Genomic DNA, 18,883 nt, shown 5'->3' with positions numbered 1-18,883 from the left:
ATTAGGAAGGGCATCGAGCCGTAGAAAACCATGCTAAATCAGACTGGATCCTGACGCAGCCTTCCAGCATGCCAGCCCAGTTAAACTGTTCAACCCATGCCAGCATGGGCAATGGACACTAAATGATGAGGATGATGGTTAACATACCTTTTACCTTTTACCTTTTTATTTGTTTCAGTCATTAAACCATGGCCATGCTGGGGCACTGCCTCGAATGATTTTGTCAAACAAATCAACCCCAACACTTATTTTTTTGAGCTTGGTATCTATTTTGTTGTTCACTATTACTGAACTGCCAAGTTTCTGGGATGTAAACAAACCAGCACTGACTGTCAGGCAATGTTGGTGGGTGGGTGGGTGGGAAGCAACATAGCACAAAGTCACACACACACACACACACACACACACACACACACACACACACACACACACACACACACACACACACACACACACACACACACAAGCCATTGATCAGCCCATTCTATAGCAAACAACACTTGCCCAAGGTGCTGCTCAGTGGGACTGAACTGGAAACCATCTGGTTGCAAAATGAGTTTCTTAACCATGCAGCCATACCTTGTCAATTATACATTTGCAAATTTTTGTAGTTATCTTTTAACTTTTTTTTTAATCTTTTACTTGTTTATTTTTAACTTGTGGCCATGCTGGGGCACTTCTTTGAAGAATTTTAGTTGAACAAATCAGCCCTGGTGCTTCCTTATTTTTAGGCCTGGCACTAATTCTGTTAGTTCCTTTTTACTGAACTGCTAGGTTTTAGGAACATTAACACATCAACATCAGTTGTCAAGGAACAAACATAGGCACAAAGACATGCATACACACACACACACACACACACACATGCACAAATACATACATGCACACACACATACACACACATATATAAATATGTGATGGGTTTCTTTCAGTTTCCATCTACCAGATTGACTCACAAGACTTTGGTCAAGCAAAGGCTACAGTGGAAGACCCTTGTCCAAGGCATCACACAATCACACAATAGAATTGAGCCCCTAACCATGTGGTTGGGAAACAAACTGCAATTATTGGTTTCAAATTTTGGCACAAGGTCAGCAATTTTGGAGGAGGGGAGTAAGTTGATTAAATTGATCCCAGTGCTCAACTGGTACTTATTTTATTGACCCTGAGAGGATGAAAAGCAAAGTTGACCTCAGCAGAATTTGAACTCTGAATTTAAAGACAGACCAAATGTTGTTAAGCACTTTGCCTAACATGCCAATGATTCTGCCAGCTCCCTACCTTCAGTTGTATGGTAAGAAGCTTGCTTCTCAACCACATGATTCTGGGTTCAGCCCCACTGTATGGCACCTTGGGCATGTGTCTTCTACTATAGCCTTTGGCTGATTAAAGCCTTGTGAGTGGATTTGGTAGATGGAAACTGAAAGAAGCCAGTTGTGTGTGTATATATATATATATATATATATATATATATATATATATATATATATATATATATATATATATATATATACATGTGTGTGTGTCTTTGTGCCTGCATTTGTCCCCCCACCGTCACTCGACAACCAATGTTGGTGTGATTACATCCTCGTAACCTAGTGGTTTGGCAAAAGAGACTGATAGAATAAGTACTAGTCTTACAAAGAATAATTTCTGGGGTCCATTTCTTTGACTGAAAAAATCCCTCTAAGGCAATGCTCCAGCATGGCTGCAGTCAAATGACTGAAACATGTAAAAGAATAAAAGAGTAAAAGAAAGAAAGATTTCATTATGATTTCGATTTTCTATTTAGTGGTGAGATGTGTTTGTTAATTTGAACTCTGATATAGAATTGAACTCCTCCATTCATACCCAAACATATGTATATTAGTCTTAGCTACACAAAACAAATGATAAAAGAGCTAATGATGGAGTATCAATGCATTCATTCAACCTGCTAAAAACAACAGCTAAATCTTCCTCACATCATAGCCTACGATCTTAAATACAACCACTGATATACAAAATGAAAAATAATAAAAATCGGGATGGTCATGGTTGGAACGTTTTGTTCATATATTGGGGCTGATCTGTGGTTAAACAACTACTGTTACTACTGCTGCTGCCGCTGTCGCTGCTACTTCTGCTGCTATACAGAAAAATATATTTACATAGAACCCTAATATCTGTGGGTGGAATTCTGGCTTAAGTACCCCATATACCCTCATAATTTTTCTATTTTTTCGAATTTTTAAAAGGATTTTGTGAATTTGTATTCTATACATGGGAACTCATATACCTATGAAAAAACAATTTGTAAAAAAAATTTTGTAACCCCACCTCCCCCATAAATCCTAAAAGTTCCACTATTATGAAATTTAAAAAAAAGTTAGTGTTTAAAATACAGACAGTCTGAATTTTTTGCTTAAATCACAGCAATGGACCACCTTTTGGAGCATCTCCATTCCATTAAATGTGTTCCTTGGGAGAAAAATATTGAATAACATCAATACATGTCAGAGTGACAAAGAAAGGAAGAAGGCATCAGGTGGTCATGAGTTGTGTTAGAAATAACAGCTAAACCACTCTTAAATCGCACACATAAAACAATCTTTTTTAATATACATAATTGTATGAATTCCCATGTATAGAATACAAATTTGCAATAATTTTCTGAAAATTCCCCAAAATAAAAAATTTATAAGGCATTATATGGGGTGCTTAAACCAGAATTCTGCTATTCTGTATATTTCATTGTAAGAAAAATTTAGCAGTAGTATTAAAAAAAAAACAGCAATAGATAAATAAATAAAAGAAGGAAAGAAAAGAAGATCCTTCATATTTTAAGCAAATAACAAAATGTTGAATGGTGATTACATTAAGGATTTTGTTGGTTTTTTTCTAAGGGTTGGAGGTAACAAAAAAATATGCATAAAAATAAAAATAAACTGAAAATAATTCCAAATATTACTTGGTTTTTATTGTAATTATTGTTTTGAGTTTATATATATATATATATATATATTTACCTTTTTAACAGCTGAGTATTCCTGTTCTAGATTCCTGTAGTCGTTTTTGTAGCTTGAAATTGTTAATTCCTTTGTATTGGCATCGTATTGTAAAGTGTTTATTTTTTTCTGCAACTGTGTATTTTCCTTCATAAATAAACAAATAAGCAAATATAAGCACAGTTTATCAGTTTATGTTTAACACTTTAGCATTTAAACCACCCATATCCAGTCCAAATATTGTACCTGTTTTATATTCAAACCAGCCAGATCTGGCTCCTCACACCTGTTCTACAATGTTATTCTGAAAATAAACTATCTTATCATTGAAACCTTGAAGCTATGAGATAATGCACAATTAATTAAATAAGCATCACATTTAACAGAGTAATCTGAATGCTTACTGGGTTTACTACAAGGGACAATAAGGTATTGGTGAATTGGTAAAGTCTAATAGAGTGTCAGTCAAGACTGGTTTGGTTTTTATTCTGGTTCTCTGAGTTCTGATTTGATTTCAAATTCCATTGAGACCAACTTTGCCTTTCCTCATTTCAAAGTTGATAAATTAAAAATAAAAATACCAGTCAAATATTGTAGTGGAATTTTCTTCCCCCTCTCTTTATCTCTTTTAGTTTCTCACAACTGATTGCTTGTCTTTGTGGTAAGAAGTTTGCTTCCCAACCACATGGTTCTTGTTAATTTTCAAAAGTAATTGAAACAAAGGCAAAGTATTTCACCAGAAATATGGTAAGAAAAGAGTTAAACTCATAATATAAAGGGATGTAACTCAATTCTTTTAATATGTTCTAATTGCTGCTCTAATAGCTTAGCTGTCCATTATTCTAAACATAACAGTTTCTGATTTTGATACTAGGCCAGTAATTTTAGAAGGAGGGGACAAATCTATTACATTGACCCCCAGTGTTTGACAGGTGGTTTATTTTATTGCCTTGAAAGCTTGAAAGAATAAAAAGTAAAGTCAACTGCAGTGGAATTTGAACTTAGATTGTAAAGAACCTGAAGAAATGCTGCTAAACACTTTGTGACATGCTAATGATTCTGCCAGCTCATTACCTTCCATTAGCCTAGACAAAGCCTGAAATTTTAGGGGAGGGGCAAAAATATATTTGCATCAAAAGCCAATATGAGAGTTTCTCTCATGGTATCTACCACAGTATAGCTTGTTCTAATAGAACATCCACATTTAAGTGGGTATAGATATTTTCTCTCAGTATTTATTAGCGATTTTCTCTGTTGCTAATATATATTTTTTGATGTCATTAATGTTTCTCTCAACCCTTTGTAAGTCAATAGCTGTAGGAAAGATATGAACAAAGAGGAAATTCAGGAGGAATGATGTTCAGGGAAGGAAGGCCTGAGTAAAGGTATGAAACCAGTTAGCTCCAAAGGGCAGAGGCAGTTATAGTAGCAGTAGAAAAGGCAGAGAAAGGAAATAGCATGTTAGTAGGGAAAGGCCTGAAGTATGTTTGTGAGTGACTTTATGCCAATCAATTGTAAGGCTTTTTTCTGGATGTAGTTTAGGATGTCTGTGTGAGTTGTTGTCATCATTATTGTCATAGTTATTGTCATCATTGTTGTCGTTGTTGTCAGCAGCAGCATCTTAGCTGTTAGAGCAATACTCCATTTCCACTGAGTGTTTTACCTAAGATGTGCACAGTATCAATAATTGTAAAATATCAATTATAAACTCTGAAAAGGTAAAAACCAAAAAGAATTTGCCATGGTTTCTAATTTAGGTAGAAGACCAGCAGTTTTTGAGGGAAAGGAGTTAGCTTGATACCATCAATCCTACTACTTGACTGGTACTTTATTTCATTGACCCTAGACAGATAAAAGGAGGGTCAACAATAGCAGGAATTGAACTTAGAGCATAAAGATTCAAAAGAAATATCACACAGTATTTCTTCGAATGCTCTGACAAATCTATAGAGTCACTGCCTTAATCGAACAAGATAATAATAATAAGCTATGCCAACACTATGGAATAACAACAGAAAAAAGATGGTATAAACACAAGCCAGAAAAGGTCAGAGAAAACAAGAAAGCAACCATACTCTGGGATATGCCAATACACACAGATAGAGAAATTAAGGCAAATAGACCAGATATAGTTGTCAAAGATCATGAAGAAAAAAAAATGCTTTCTAATTGATGTATCAATACCAGCAGATGACAACGTTTCCCTAAAAAAAATGGAGAAACTTTCAAAATACAAAGACCTGGAAATAGAGGTAACTCGAATGTGGAATCTAAAAACAGAAAAAATTCATATCATAGTAGGCGCCTTAGGTATAATAAAAAAATATTCAGACAAATATATAACAAAAACACCAGGACTTACAAATATATATAACATACAGAAAATTGCACTACTGGGCACTGCACACATCCTAGGTAAAACACTTTCAATACAGTAACTATAAGAGCATCACAGCAAACCACAGCACATACCCAAGGCACACAGAGCTGCACTCAGTAGTGAAGTAAAAGCATGTTATAAAAATAAAACTACTGAACAATAATAATAATAATAATAATAATAATAATAATATTGCCCTGATGCAGTACCAGGCAGTGGTCCTCATGGCTTCTGATCTTAACTGACTGGAAGTGTTATCATGTACTTTGGAGCTTGAATGATTCACCTCTGGAAACATAGGTGTTTCATTCAACATCTTTAAATAACTCTTATTCAGAGACCTTTTGAGTGGGATGGGCTACTCAGCCTGAAGAAAATTCTAACTGGGCACCATCTGCAAGGTCATGCGCTGTTTATCTTGATATGAGATAACCATGTTGCGCACATATGATTGTGATGCATGTGCCTCTTGTACCCTTTATCAGACAGGTAGACATGATGGGTATATTGGGCTTCGTATATTTGTACCCCAGTGTCACTTTGATGGCTTCACTGCTCTCTTGCTCAATGATAATAATAATAATAATAATAATAATAATAATAATAATAATAATAATAATAAAGGCAAATAAACCAGATATAGTTGTCAAAGATCATCATCATCATCATCATCATCGTTTAACGTCCGCTTTCCATGCTAGCATGGGTTGGACGATTTGACTGAGGACTGGTGAAACCGGATGGCAACACCAGGCTCCAGTCTGATTTGGCAGAGTTTCTACAGCTGGATGCCCTTCCTAACGCCAACCACTCAGAGAGTGTAGTGGGTGCTTTTACGTGTCACCCGCACGAAAACGGCCACGCTCGGAATGGTGTCTTTTATGTGCCACCCGCACAAGCCAGTCCAGGGGCACTGGCAACGATCTCGCTCGAAAATCCTACAGGAGCCAGTCAGGCGGTACTGGCAACGGCCACGCTCAAAATGGTGCATCTCATGTGCCACCCGCACAAGAACCAGTCCAGGGGCACTGGCAACGATCTTACTTGGCTTGCCGGGTCTTCTCACGCACAGCCCATTTCCAAAGGTCTCGGTCCGTAGTCATCGCCTCGGTGAGGCCCAATGTACGAAGGTCTTGCCTCACCACCTCAGCCCAGGTCTTCCTGGGCCTACCTCTTCCACGGGTTCCCTCAACTGTTAGGGTGTGGCACTTTTTCACGCAGCTATCCTCCTCCATTCTCACCACATGTCCATACCAGCGCAATCGTCTCTCTTGCACGCCACAACTGATGCTTCTAATGTTCAGCTTTTCTCTCAAGATACTTACACTCTGACGGGTATTCACATTGACATTACACATCCAACGGAGCATACTGGCTTCATTCCTTGCGAGCTTACGTATGTCCTCAGCAGTTACAGCCCATGTTTCACTGCCATGTAGCATGGTTGTTCGTACGCATGCGTCATACAGTCTGCCTTTTACTCTGAGTGAGAGTCCCTTTGTCGCCAGCAGGGGTAAGAGCTCTCTAAACTTTGCCCAGGCTATTCTTATTCTAGCAGCTACACTTTCAGCGCACCCACCCCCACTACTAACTTGGTCGCCCAGATAGCGGAAGCTATCGACTACCTCTAGTTTTTCACCCTGGAATGAGATAGAAGTTGTTTCCTGTTTGTTTGCAGTCTTTATTGCACCTGAACATCTGCCACAAACAAAAACTAACTTGCTAGTTAACCTGCCTTTGATGTTGCTGCACCTCTTATGTGTCCATAGCTTGCACCGGGTACATCTTATAGAGTTACTAAAATGTTTTCTAATTAATGTATCAATACCAGCAGATGACAACGTTTCCCTAAAAGAAATGGAAAAAATTTCAAAATACAAAGACCTGGAAATAGAGGTAACTTGAATGTGGAATCTAAAAACAGAAACAATTCCTATCATAGTAGGTACCTTAGGTATAATAAAAAAATATTCAGACAAATACATAACAAAAACATCAGGACTTACAAATATATATAACATACAGAAAATTGCACTACTGGGCACTGCACACATCCTACGCAAAACACTTTCAATACAGTAACCATAAGAGCATCACAGCAAACCACAGCACATACCCAAGGCACACAGAGCTGCGCTTGGTATTGAAGTGAAAGCACATTATCAAAATAAAACTACTGAATAATAATAATAATAATAATAATAATAATAATAATAATAATAATAATAATAATAATAATAATAACCATTGCAATAAACAAACCTTAATCAATTCTTCTTTACTGGTATTTATATCTTGAAGCTTTAGCTTCTCTCCATTTAACTCTTGATGAAACAAATCTTTCTCTTTACGTATGACTGCTAATTGTGATTGTAAGTCAGACAGAGAATTCTCACATTGTTTCAACTGTTTTGAAATGAGGTCTTTATCCTAAATAGAGGGAATAACAGAAAATTGAGAGAAAGAACACATATGTTCTAATGCTTAGAAGTATCTTCCTTACATAAGGAGGACAGATTATACAATAAACAATGCTATTCTTTACTACAGAGTAAAACCATCATAATTTCATGAAGTTTGGAAATTAGTATGCCTTCTTTTCACTCCTTATACCCACACTCATTGGAGACACTGTTCTAGGCCACGTTGAAGAGAAAATAAATGTCAAAGACTGGTACTCTGTTGGTTATGATGACAAGAGTTCCAGTTGATATGATCAGCAAACAGAACAGTCTGCTCATGAAATTAACATGCAAGTGGCTGAGTACTCCACAGACACATGTACCCTTGATGTAGTTCTCAGAGAGATTCAGGGTGACACAGAATGTGACAAGGTTGGCCTTTTGAATTACAGATACTCCTCATTTTTGTCAGCTGAGTGGACTGGAACAACATGAAATAGAGAGTCTTGCTTTCCTCAACATATTGCCAGAGATTGAACTCACGACCTATGATCATAAGCCAAATACCCTAACCACTAAGCTATGTGACTTCCCTGATTGTCAAAGACTCACTTAGCAACATGCTATTCAACTTCTGTCTACAGATGCACTGCTTTTTTGCCCCTCTATATCTAGTGAAGGCACATGGCTCAGTGGTTAGAGCACTGGGCTCACAATCATGAAGTAGTAAGTTTGATTCCCAGATCAGGTTGTGTGCTGTGTCCTTGAGCAAGACACTTTATTTCACATTGCTCCAGTTCACTCATCTGTAGAAATGAGCTGTGAGTCACTGGTGCCAAGGTGTCACTGGTGCCAAGGTGTCACTGGTGCCTTTCTCTTGGATGCCTTTCTCTTGGATGCCTTTCTCTTGGATAACATCATGGAAAGAGGAGGTTGGTAGCATGGGTGACTGCTGGTCTTCCATAAACAACCTTGCCTGGACTTGTACCTTAGAGGGGAACTTTCATACATGACTGAAGGGGATCTTTACCCTTAACCCCATATCTATTATATTGCTAAAACAATTCACATCTGATCCCCTGAAAAAGGAAATTCTCTACCATCTTTACCCCAGCCCAACAAACACACCTGTCTCACTTTCTCTTGCTCACCTATTATTTATCTAACCACCATTTCAAATCATTTCTCCCCCCCCCCCGAGCAATCAACAATGGAATTCTCTCTTTGCTCTTATCTTTACCTGTAGGCAGTGACTTACACATGTTCAAGCTGAGCATAAACCACAATCATCTAACTTGTTTTAGACAGTCTGTGAAGCTATAAAAAAATTAAATCAGTTATATGTATTTAAAAAAAAAAAAATGATAAGAATGCAGACAGTAGAAAAGATGAATTAGATTTACAGACCTCTTCTAACGATTTATATCCATCAGCCAAATATTTGTTCTCATCATAATAAAGACGGGCTTGCTCTGTTTCTTTAATCAGCTTCTCTTCTATTTTCTCTGTGTAACTTTTATAAATGCAATACTCCTGAGTTTTGGAAGACAAAAATAATATATATAAATTATATATTATATATAAATGTATGTGTTTATAGGTGTGTGTGCTTGTGTGTGTGTGTGTGTATGTGTAGATATATGTAGAGATATATATATATATAAGTATATATATATATATATATATATATATATATCTATATATGTATATCTATTTATATATGTGTGTATATATATATATATATATATATATATATATATATATATATATATATATATATATATATTTATATATGGAGAGAGAGAGACAGAGAGAGAGAGAGAGAGAGAGAGAGAGAGAGAGAGAGAAAGAGAAAGAGAGAGGGAGAGCAAAAGATACACATAGCTGGAAGAACAATCATATAAAACAATAAGGTGATTGGATTATATATAATGATGAACTGATAGACTGAATGAAACATTCCAAAGATAGTATCAGCTATTGAATGAAATTCTAATCAATGAAAATGATAACGAAACAAACAGTCTTTTACCCTCCTCCTCCTTTTCCTCACCCCTCCCACCACCATTATCGTCATCTTCATCATCATTTGATTGGCAGAGTTATTAGAATATTGGCCTAAATACCTTGCTGTATTTAGTTATGGGCTTTTACATTCTGAGTTCAAATACTTGCCATGTCTTTCTTCTTTTTAGATTTGATAAACTAAAGTACCAGTCAAATCCTGCTATCAATAGTATTTACTTAACCTTCCTTTCAAAACTATTGACCTTCTGCTTAAATTAGAAGTAATTATTGTTGTTAAAACTCTGAGTGAAAGCAGTGAGTTTGCAGAATTGTTAGCACACTGGATGAAAAGCTTAGCAGCATTTCTGCTGGCTTTACATTCTGAGTTCAAATTTCCCTGAGGTTGACCTTGCCTTTTATCCTTTTGGGACTTATAAAATAAATATCAGTTGAGCACTGTGGTCAATATAATCAACTAGTGTCAGACCCACAAAATTTCAGGCTCTGAGCCTATGGTAGAAAGGATTATTATTATTATTTTATGTTTGACTTTTGTTTTGCATTTGTACAAGTTGGATCCAAGTCTCACCCAGAGACCTCAAGAGACAACAAGTTAGAAGTTCATGTAGGTGTTATGCCTAGGGTACCATATATTTGGATTTATACAGTTTTGTTCAAGTGAATGTTTAAGAAACCATAAGAAAATTATGTGTTTGCTTTAAAATTTGAGATCACATAGACAGTATTTTACGTAGGATATGGGCAGTTCCCATGAGCACTATCTTTTGAACTTCAGCCATTTTGGGGTTTCCTGGTATCTGAGCTAGGTAGTAATCAGCCCGTTTCGCTGTCATTCCCAGGGCACCTATGACAATAGGTATTGTTTTCATCTTCAGATTCCACATTTTGCTAATTTCTATTTCAAGATCTTTATATTTGCTCAGTTTTTGGTAGGTCTTGACAGATACGTTTATATCGATTGGGACAGTCATATCAATGAGGAGGCATGATTTTTGTCTGAAGTCTTTCAGTATGATGTCTGGCCTATTTGCGTCTATCTTTCTGTCAGTTTGAATGGTGAAGTTCCAGAGGAGTGCAATGTGATCATTTTCAAGTACTGGGGGTGGTTTGTGTTCCCACCAGTTTTTATCATGGGGCAAGTCCAGGTTTTTGCATATTACCCAGTGAATATATTGTGCAGCTCTATCATGCCTGTTGAGATACTCTGTAGGCGCAAGCAGACTGCACATGGAGACAACATGATCGATGGTCTCATTTTGTTGTTGGCATATACGACATAATGGGGAGCTGCCGTTCTTTAATATGTTGGTCTGGTAGTTCTTTGTAGGTAGGCATTGATCTTGGGCTGCTATGATAAACCCCTCTGTTTCTGATTTCAAGCCAGAGGCCATTAACCATTGGTGGGTAAGGGCTTTGTCAATATCTGCATTATTCGCTCTCTTTGGGTATTTGCCATTGAGAGGTTTTCCATGCCATTTTTCAGTCATAATATCTAAGGCAGCAATTTTTGCACGGGTTTTCAAGCGCTTAACTTTTTCTGCAGGTGTTTCTAGTTCGTCTAATTCTTGAATTTGTTGCAATTGGAATTCACTTAGATAGTCCTTTGCCTGTTTTGTTACTGAGTAAGATGCTTTCTTGCTTTCATGTTTTAAGACAAGTTTTAGCATCCAGTCCTCAGAGTTTTTCAGATAGGTGTCTAGGCCAATTGTGGCTACCTTCATTGATAATGCCAGCTGTAGAAGTCCTCGGCCTCCCTCTTTTCTTGGCAGATAAAGACGTTCTATATCTGCCTTAGGGTGGTGTATTCTATGCATTGTCAACAGTTTTCGTATTTTTCTGTCAACATTACATATTTCAGGATTGATAAATAACAACTGAGCACTAGTGTTGATGTAATCGGATTAATCTCCCAAAATTTCAGACCTTGTGTCAATAGTAGAAAGGATTATTATCATTACTATTATTATTATTATTATTATTATTATTATTATTATTATTATTGTTATTATAAATTATTAGTAAGTTGGACAAAATGCTTAGTGACATTACTTTTGGGTTTTTAATTTTTGTATTCAAATACTGCTGAGATCAACTTAACTTTCATTCTTCTAGGGTCAATTAATGCATTCAGAACAAGCCAAAATGCTTGTGCAAGGATTCTCAGCTTCTGGAGTTGGTGTAAGCAATTATAATTATACCTTTCTCCTCAAATTTGTGGCCCTGTGTCTAAGAAATTTGGTGGTATTCAACAATCTCTCACAGACATTCAAATAATACAAGTGAAATGTATTGCCTTTGATGAAAAATTGAAACTGGCTCATAGTCACAGCCTCTTTTTACAGCTTATTCAGAAGAAGAAGGGCAACATCCATGCCTTTTGAAGGGTTTCTGAAACTGGTAGGAGGAAACAGTGAAAGAAACCATGATATAATGGTTATTGCAGTAGGAAGCATCATATCAAGAGATGGTGGCAGTAAATAGGGCAATAGGTTAGATCTACCGTATAATGAGCTTCTACACAATTTCAGTCTACCCAACTTCATTTAAAAGGCTGTAGTTGAAGACTCTTGCCCAAAGTACAGCTGTAAAATGGGATCAAACTTGGAACCATGTAATTGTGAGGTAAACTTCTTAACCATATAGATGGGTTAAGCTTGCCACGTGTGTGGTAGATCTAACCACGACCTGATTTAACACCACTACTGGTCCTTGGGTAACTTTAATGGAGAACACTCTATTACAAGCATTTAAGTCAGGTTTCAGGTTTGAGGGTATTTCCTCCTTTCTTTCCTTCTATCAGTTAGGAAGCTCTGTAAAGAGCCGTGAACACTATTCTTTCTTCTGGTTAAAAAAAGAAAGCCATGCCCGCTTGCTAATAGCTTATCTATATACTCATGCAGTATATTTTACACCATAAAATAAAATGATAAAATAAATTATGCTATGTTTTTCTTGTATTTTTTAATTCCATTAAATTAAACATCCTGCTAAAAACTATAAATAGCTAATTAAGTTAAACAGACTGTTTGTTGTGAAACTTAACATCTGTCTTTCAGATAAGTGATTGACAAAGATGCTATTGGATATTCAGTGTTTATATGTATTTAGGGGTGGAAATTTGAATATTATCATTATTATTATTATTATCTGTGGTGAAAGATATTGTCTGGTGGGCAGGCTTGGAAAGGCTGAGATATAATATCATGTCTCTAACCAAGTTCTAATCAATTTATTCAACATTCACATCAAGCAAAGGATAAGAGAGAGAGAGAGAGAGAGAGAGAGAGAGAGAGAGAGAGCGGTTCTCTCTACAAAGAAATTTGATGAACAGTGGGTGAAAGTCACAAAGCTGGCACATATGCCTGGGCCATAATTAAATTATGTAGTCAGATGAGAGCAAGCACCAGACGTACTAGGTGGTTGGAGTTTTGGGGTACTAAACTGCACTTGTCCTCACCATATGTGCAGTCAGTTTTGGTTTCATTTTCAGAGGCTGGATGACTTCAATATATGATGGTATCTGTTCAGTGGCCAGGCTAAATGGTCTCCTATCTGAACTATTCTGAATCTTATGCTTTGTCAGCAAACAATATTCTCCCTCATTTCTCCTGTACATTTTGGTTCTTAAGCCATTGCAGCAGAAATTGGAGGTGTTAAGGGGCACCCTGTTTGAATAGGAAATGTACACAACCTCAATTTCATGGTATTGGACACCATAAAAGTTGAGGCAGCTGGTATTGTATTGAAGGAATACAATATGGTAACAGGAGCTTCTATTACTCAGGATAAATTGCTACAGTTTTCATCTGACTAGGCTGAAACTTCTCTTTAGCTTCTTGTAGAAAGAATGTGTTTCGCAAGTTATTCAGTCTCAAAAATTGCACTTGAAATGTTCTCAGGCAGTCATAGTTCTCTACAGGTGGTCAATGATATTGATGGCACATCAGCTCTTGCATTCAATAATGGGTTAGAACTAAGGGAGAGGGACATGTTTTCGGACATTCTGGGCACTGATAAAAATCATTTGAATAGCCTTTTCCAAAAGACTTTTAGCTTGGTCATTATGGACAACTTCCAGAAATCCAAGGCATTGCAGTGCTGGTTTAACCCTTTTGTTACCATATTTCTTTTGAGATGCTCTGTGTTTCTTTCAATTACTTTAAATATAACAAAGAATTCAGTAAAATAACTTAGTTATCATTCAGGTAGTGTTAGGAACATAAATTGTGACTAAGGTTTGGTAGAAGATTTTAATTCAAAACTTATGAAAACAAGACATTTGTACTACAGAGCCAGAGGTGGTTTCGGCCGGGATGGTATCAAAAGGGTTAAGATAAATGTCATAGGCCTGGCAGGGCTGTCTGCCTGGCTTCATTGAGATGCATGCAGGACAATGAAACTATTCTGCATTCATTACTCAGTGTTTGAGCATTGCTGAAATGTAATTACATTGAATAGCTGTTGTTGCAACTTCCAGGAAGTCCATTGTGAGAATTATCCAACCAATTTTCTTTGGTTGGGAACAAGTAGTTTTTCCTTGTGTGGTGGGTAAGATTGAAAGGACTGAAGACAGATAATTTTGTTTTCTTCAACAACTTTTTCAAGTTCCATTTGGAGAGGAAAATTAGGATGGAGATGGAGACAGTGTTCTCCTGTAAATTTACTGAAAGGTGGATGAGAACAGCTAGAATTGTTTATGTGAATGAGATAAAATCCTGTCAAGGTTAACCTTTGCCCTTTCATCTCTCCAGGTCTCAATAAAATAAGGTGCCCATCATGTACTGGGTTGATCTGAAATTCCCATAAAGCATCCCAAACGTGAATGGGATTATAATAGGAAATTAAAGCTCTTTGAGCAGACATGATCAAAACTATTCCAACTATGGCCTTCCTGTTTGTTTGAGGAATGTTTATGACTACACTATCTAATGTCTACTCCTTTAATTTGTTGTTGCTGTTATTGGTGTCCTTGCTGCTGCTGCTGTTGTTGTTGCTGTTATTACTAGTCCTGTTGTTCTGTTCACTAGATGCACACACACACATATACACACACACACATACATACATACATATATATATATATATATATATATATATATATATATATATATATATACATAAATATACATGCACATAAATATGCATGCATGCATACATATACATATACTTGCACATATACACACATATGCACACATGTGCATGCACATATACACATGCATGCATATGCACTTGCATGTGCACTTGCATGTGTACATACATACATATATATATATATATACATATATATATATATATACATATATATATATATATACATATATATATATATATATATATATATATATATGCCCACACATGCACACATACACATTCATGCATGCATACGTGTACACATAGTCACACACACATATTCCCACACACACAAATACATGTACATGCACAGATGCACCCATGCTTACACATACACGCACATGCACATGCACACATACACACGCACAGACACACACACACACACACACACACACACACACACACATTCCAGCAAAATAAACATCAATAGCTCAGTAGTGATGGATCAATAATGCCTGGTTTCCTCTGACAGCATCCTAAATCTTTCATGCAGAGACAGCTTCACCTGTTGTTCCACATGATGGCACACCTCATCAATACAACACAACATATATCTTACCACAGCCTTATATAACATAACATCAAAGAAGCTGCTGTATGGTCACTAAATCTGTTAGAAATAGCAGCTAAATATCCTGAAGAATCAGTCATTATTATCTTTAAAAAAAAACGTAGCAGAGGCAATACAGTTCTATATATAAGAGATGAGGAATTATGTACATTATTTACATTTGACGGATATTTGTTTTCATCCTGTTTGTTGTTAACGCAACATTTCGGCTGATATACTCTCCAGCCTTCATCAGGTGTCTTGGGGAAATTTTGAACCTGGGTTCTCATTCCTAAGGTATTTTTTAATGTTGTTGTTATTATTATTATTATTATTATTATTATTATTATTATTATTAATGTTTTTTTTTCTTCTTTCTTCAAATTTTCTTCCATTTCTCACCGAGTGTTTTCCGTACACCTAGGGCAGAGAAGCTCATTGTATGCATCCCCAGTTTACACATGCAAATTCACAGGTAAAATGTGTATGTAAAAAAAATTAATAAATAAATAAATTCATGAATGGATGTTGTTTTCACAGTGATAATTCTCTTCTCAGTATTATTATTATTATTATTATTATTCAGGTCACTGCCTAGAATCGAACTCAGAATCTTGGGGTCAGTAGCCCACGCTCTTAACCACTACAGCCACGGGTATATGGCGTAGTGGTTAAGAGTGCAGGCTACTAACCCTAAGATTCCAAGTTCGATTCCAGGCAGTGACCTGAATAATAATAATAATAATAATAATAATAATGATGATAATAATTATAATAATAATAATAATAATAATAATAATAATAGTTCATATAAAGGACTGAAGTAATAACTCAGCAGAAATGTAATAGATAGATAGAAGAGTTCTTACCAACTCTTCTATCTATCTATCTAATAATAATAATAATAATAATAATAATAATAATGATAATGATGATGATGATGATGATGATGATGATGATGATGATGATGATGATGATAATATAACATAACAAGTAACTGCAGAATATGTGGCGATGGACAAGAAACAATAAATCATATTATTTCTAGCTGCCTAGTCCTGGCTAAGAACAAATATATTCACAGACACGACAGAGCTGGGACCTACATACACTGGAAGCTATGCCAACACTATGGAATAACAACAGAAAAAAAGATGGTATAGACATACACCAGAAAAGGTCACAGAAAACGAGAAAGCAACCATACTCTGGGATATGCCAATACACACAGATAGAGAAATTAAGGCCAATAGGTCAGATATAGTTGTCAGAGATCATGAAGGAAAAAAATGCTATGTATCAATACCAGCAGATGACAACGTTTCCCTAAAAGAAATGAAGAAACTTTCAAAATAAAAAGACCTGGAAATAGAGGTAACTTGAATGTGGAATCTAAAAACAGAAAAAATTCCTATCATAGTAGGCACCTGAGGTATGATAAAAAAATATTCAGACAAATACGTATCAAAAACACCAGGATTTGCAAATATATATAACATACAGAAAATTGCACTTCTGGGCACTGCACACATCCTACGCAAAACACTTTCAATACAGTAACTATAAGAGCGTCACAGCAAACCACAGCACATATCCAAGGCACACAGAGCTGCGCTCGGTAGTGAAGTAAAAGCACATTATAAAAATAAAACTACTGAATAATAATAATAATAATAATAATAATAATAATATAACATAACAAGTAACTGCAGAATATGTGGCGATGGGCAAGAAACAATAAATCATATTATCTCTGGTTGCCCAGTCCTGGCTAAGAACAAATATATTCACAGACACGACAAAGCTGGGACCTACATACACTGGAAGCTCTGCCAACACTATGGAATAACAACAGAAAAAAGATGATATAAACACATGCCAGAAAAGGTCACAGAAAACGAGAAAGCAACCATACTCTGGGATATGCCAATACACACAGATAGAGAAATTAAGGCCAGTAGACCAGATATAGTTGTCAGAGATCATGAAGGAAAAAAATGCCTTCTAATTGATGTATCAATACCAGCAGATGACAACGTTTCCCTAAAAGGAATGGAGAAACTTTCAAAATACAAAGACCTGGAAATAGAGGTAACTCGAATGTGAAATCTAAAAACAGAAAAAATTCATATCATAGTAGGCGCCTTAGGTATAATAAAAAAATATTCAGACAAATACATAACAAAAACACCAGGACTTACAAATATATATAACATACAGAAAATTGCACTACTGGGCACTGCACACATCCTATGCAAAACACTTTCAATACAGTAACCATAAAAGCATCACAGCAAACCACAGCACATACCCAAGGCACACAGAGCTGCGCTCGGTAGTGAAGTGAAAGCATGCTATAAAAATAAAACTACTGAATAATAATAATAATAATAACATCGAAAAATACCTTAAGAATAAGAACCCAGGTTCAAAATTCCCCCAAGAAAACCTGCTGAAGGCTGGAGGGTATATCATGCGAAACATTGTGTTAACAACAAACAAGATGAGGACAAATATCAGTCAAATGTAAATAATGTAACAGAGGCATTCAAAAATTGTTGTTTGAGATCTACAAAGAGACAATATGGTCGTAGTATGGAATGACTTTGTGTATACGTCTACTCAGTCAGGGGATGACCGATGGCTAACCTATGGCTTACGTCTACTCAGTCAGGGGTTGACCGATGGCTAACCTATGGCTAACCAATAACAATGCAAGCCAAATGCGGGAGCCTCTATATATAGTTTCTCTGTTTGCTAGAAATAACAGCTAAAATCTTTTTCAAATTACACTCTACCATCTAAAATAAAATGATATTGGCAAACCTAATTTGACATAGGCAAAAAAAGACAGAATGATCACAACTGACTCGCCTTTGATCACATGTCTGCTCAATCAAGGTTTGCTTAGGGTTAAAAGATAGCCATATTATGTTCTGTCTTGTCTCATCTGCTTTGCAATTTTGCTTAATGTTTCTGTAGCATTTGAAAAGCAGATAAACCACAAATTATGCCCAGGTCTATTGACCTACCCTTTTATGTACTTATTTATTGATTTATTTTGTTATGGTGCTTGCAGGATCTCACCAGTAACCAACTTGTCCTTTTGTAAGTGGACAATATTATCTTATGTGCATTTCCCTTTCTTAAAAGTGATTTGGTATGATTTGAAGAAGATTTTGCAGCTATTTCTAGTAGGTTGAGCAACCATGTAGATGTTTGCTTGTTGGTTTTGGCCAATAGTAGTTCTTGTAGTTAATTATTATCTCTTGGTCAACCCTGATCCAAGATACTTGTTATTCATGATGTAATGTGGGACTGAACTCAAGCAAGTAACTTACCGCACAACATATCAAATTGACTAAAATTATGTGTATCAAAGTGTTCATTTTTAAATCAAGTATTC

The 18,883-nt window shown here is 36.1% G+C and overlaps 1 protein-coding gene across 5 annotated transcripts in view; it reads right to left on the bottom strand.

The window, feature by feature from the left end:
• Positions 1-18,883, bottom strand: part of LOC106871706 (uncharacterized) — a 436,102-nt gene that overhangs the window by 335,341 nt on the left and 81,878 nt on the right. For all 5 annotated transcript variants that reach the window (XM_089349376.1, XM_089349372.1, XM_089349374.1 and 2 more), the window contains 3 exons: positions 9,177-9,302; positions 7,630-7,797; positions 3,009-3,134 (listed from right to left, as the gene is read on the bottom strand). In XM_089349376.1, coding sequence (XP_089205502.1) covers positions 3,009-3,134; positions 7,630-7,797; positions 9,177-9,302 — 420 coding nt within the window. The remainder of the gene's footprint in view (positions 1-3,008; positions 3,135-7,629; positions 7,798-9,176; positions 9,303-18,883) is intronic.

This window comes from Octopus bimaculoides, chromosome 3, assembly GCF_046866305.1.
Source record: "Octopus bimaculoides isolate indiv1 chromosome 3, ASM4686630v1, whole genome shotgun sequence".
NCBI classification, from domain to species: Eukaryota; Metazoa; Mollusca; class Cephalopoda; order Octopoda; family Octopodidae; genus Octopus; species Octopus bimaculoides.
Note: the sequence above shows the minus strand (reverse complement) of the source record. Positions and strands in the feature narration are given on the sequence as shown.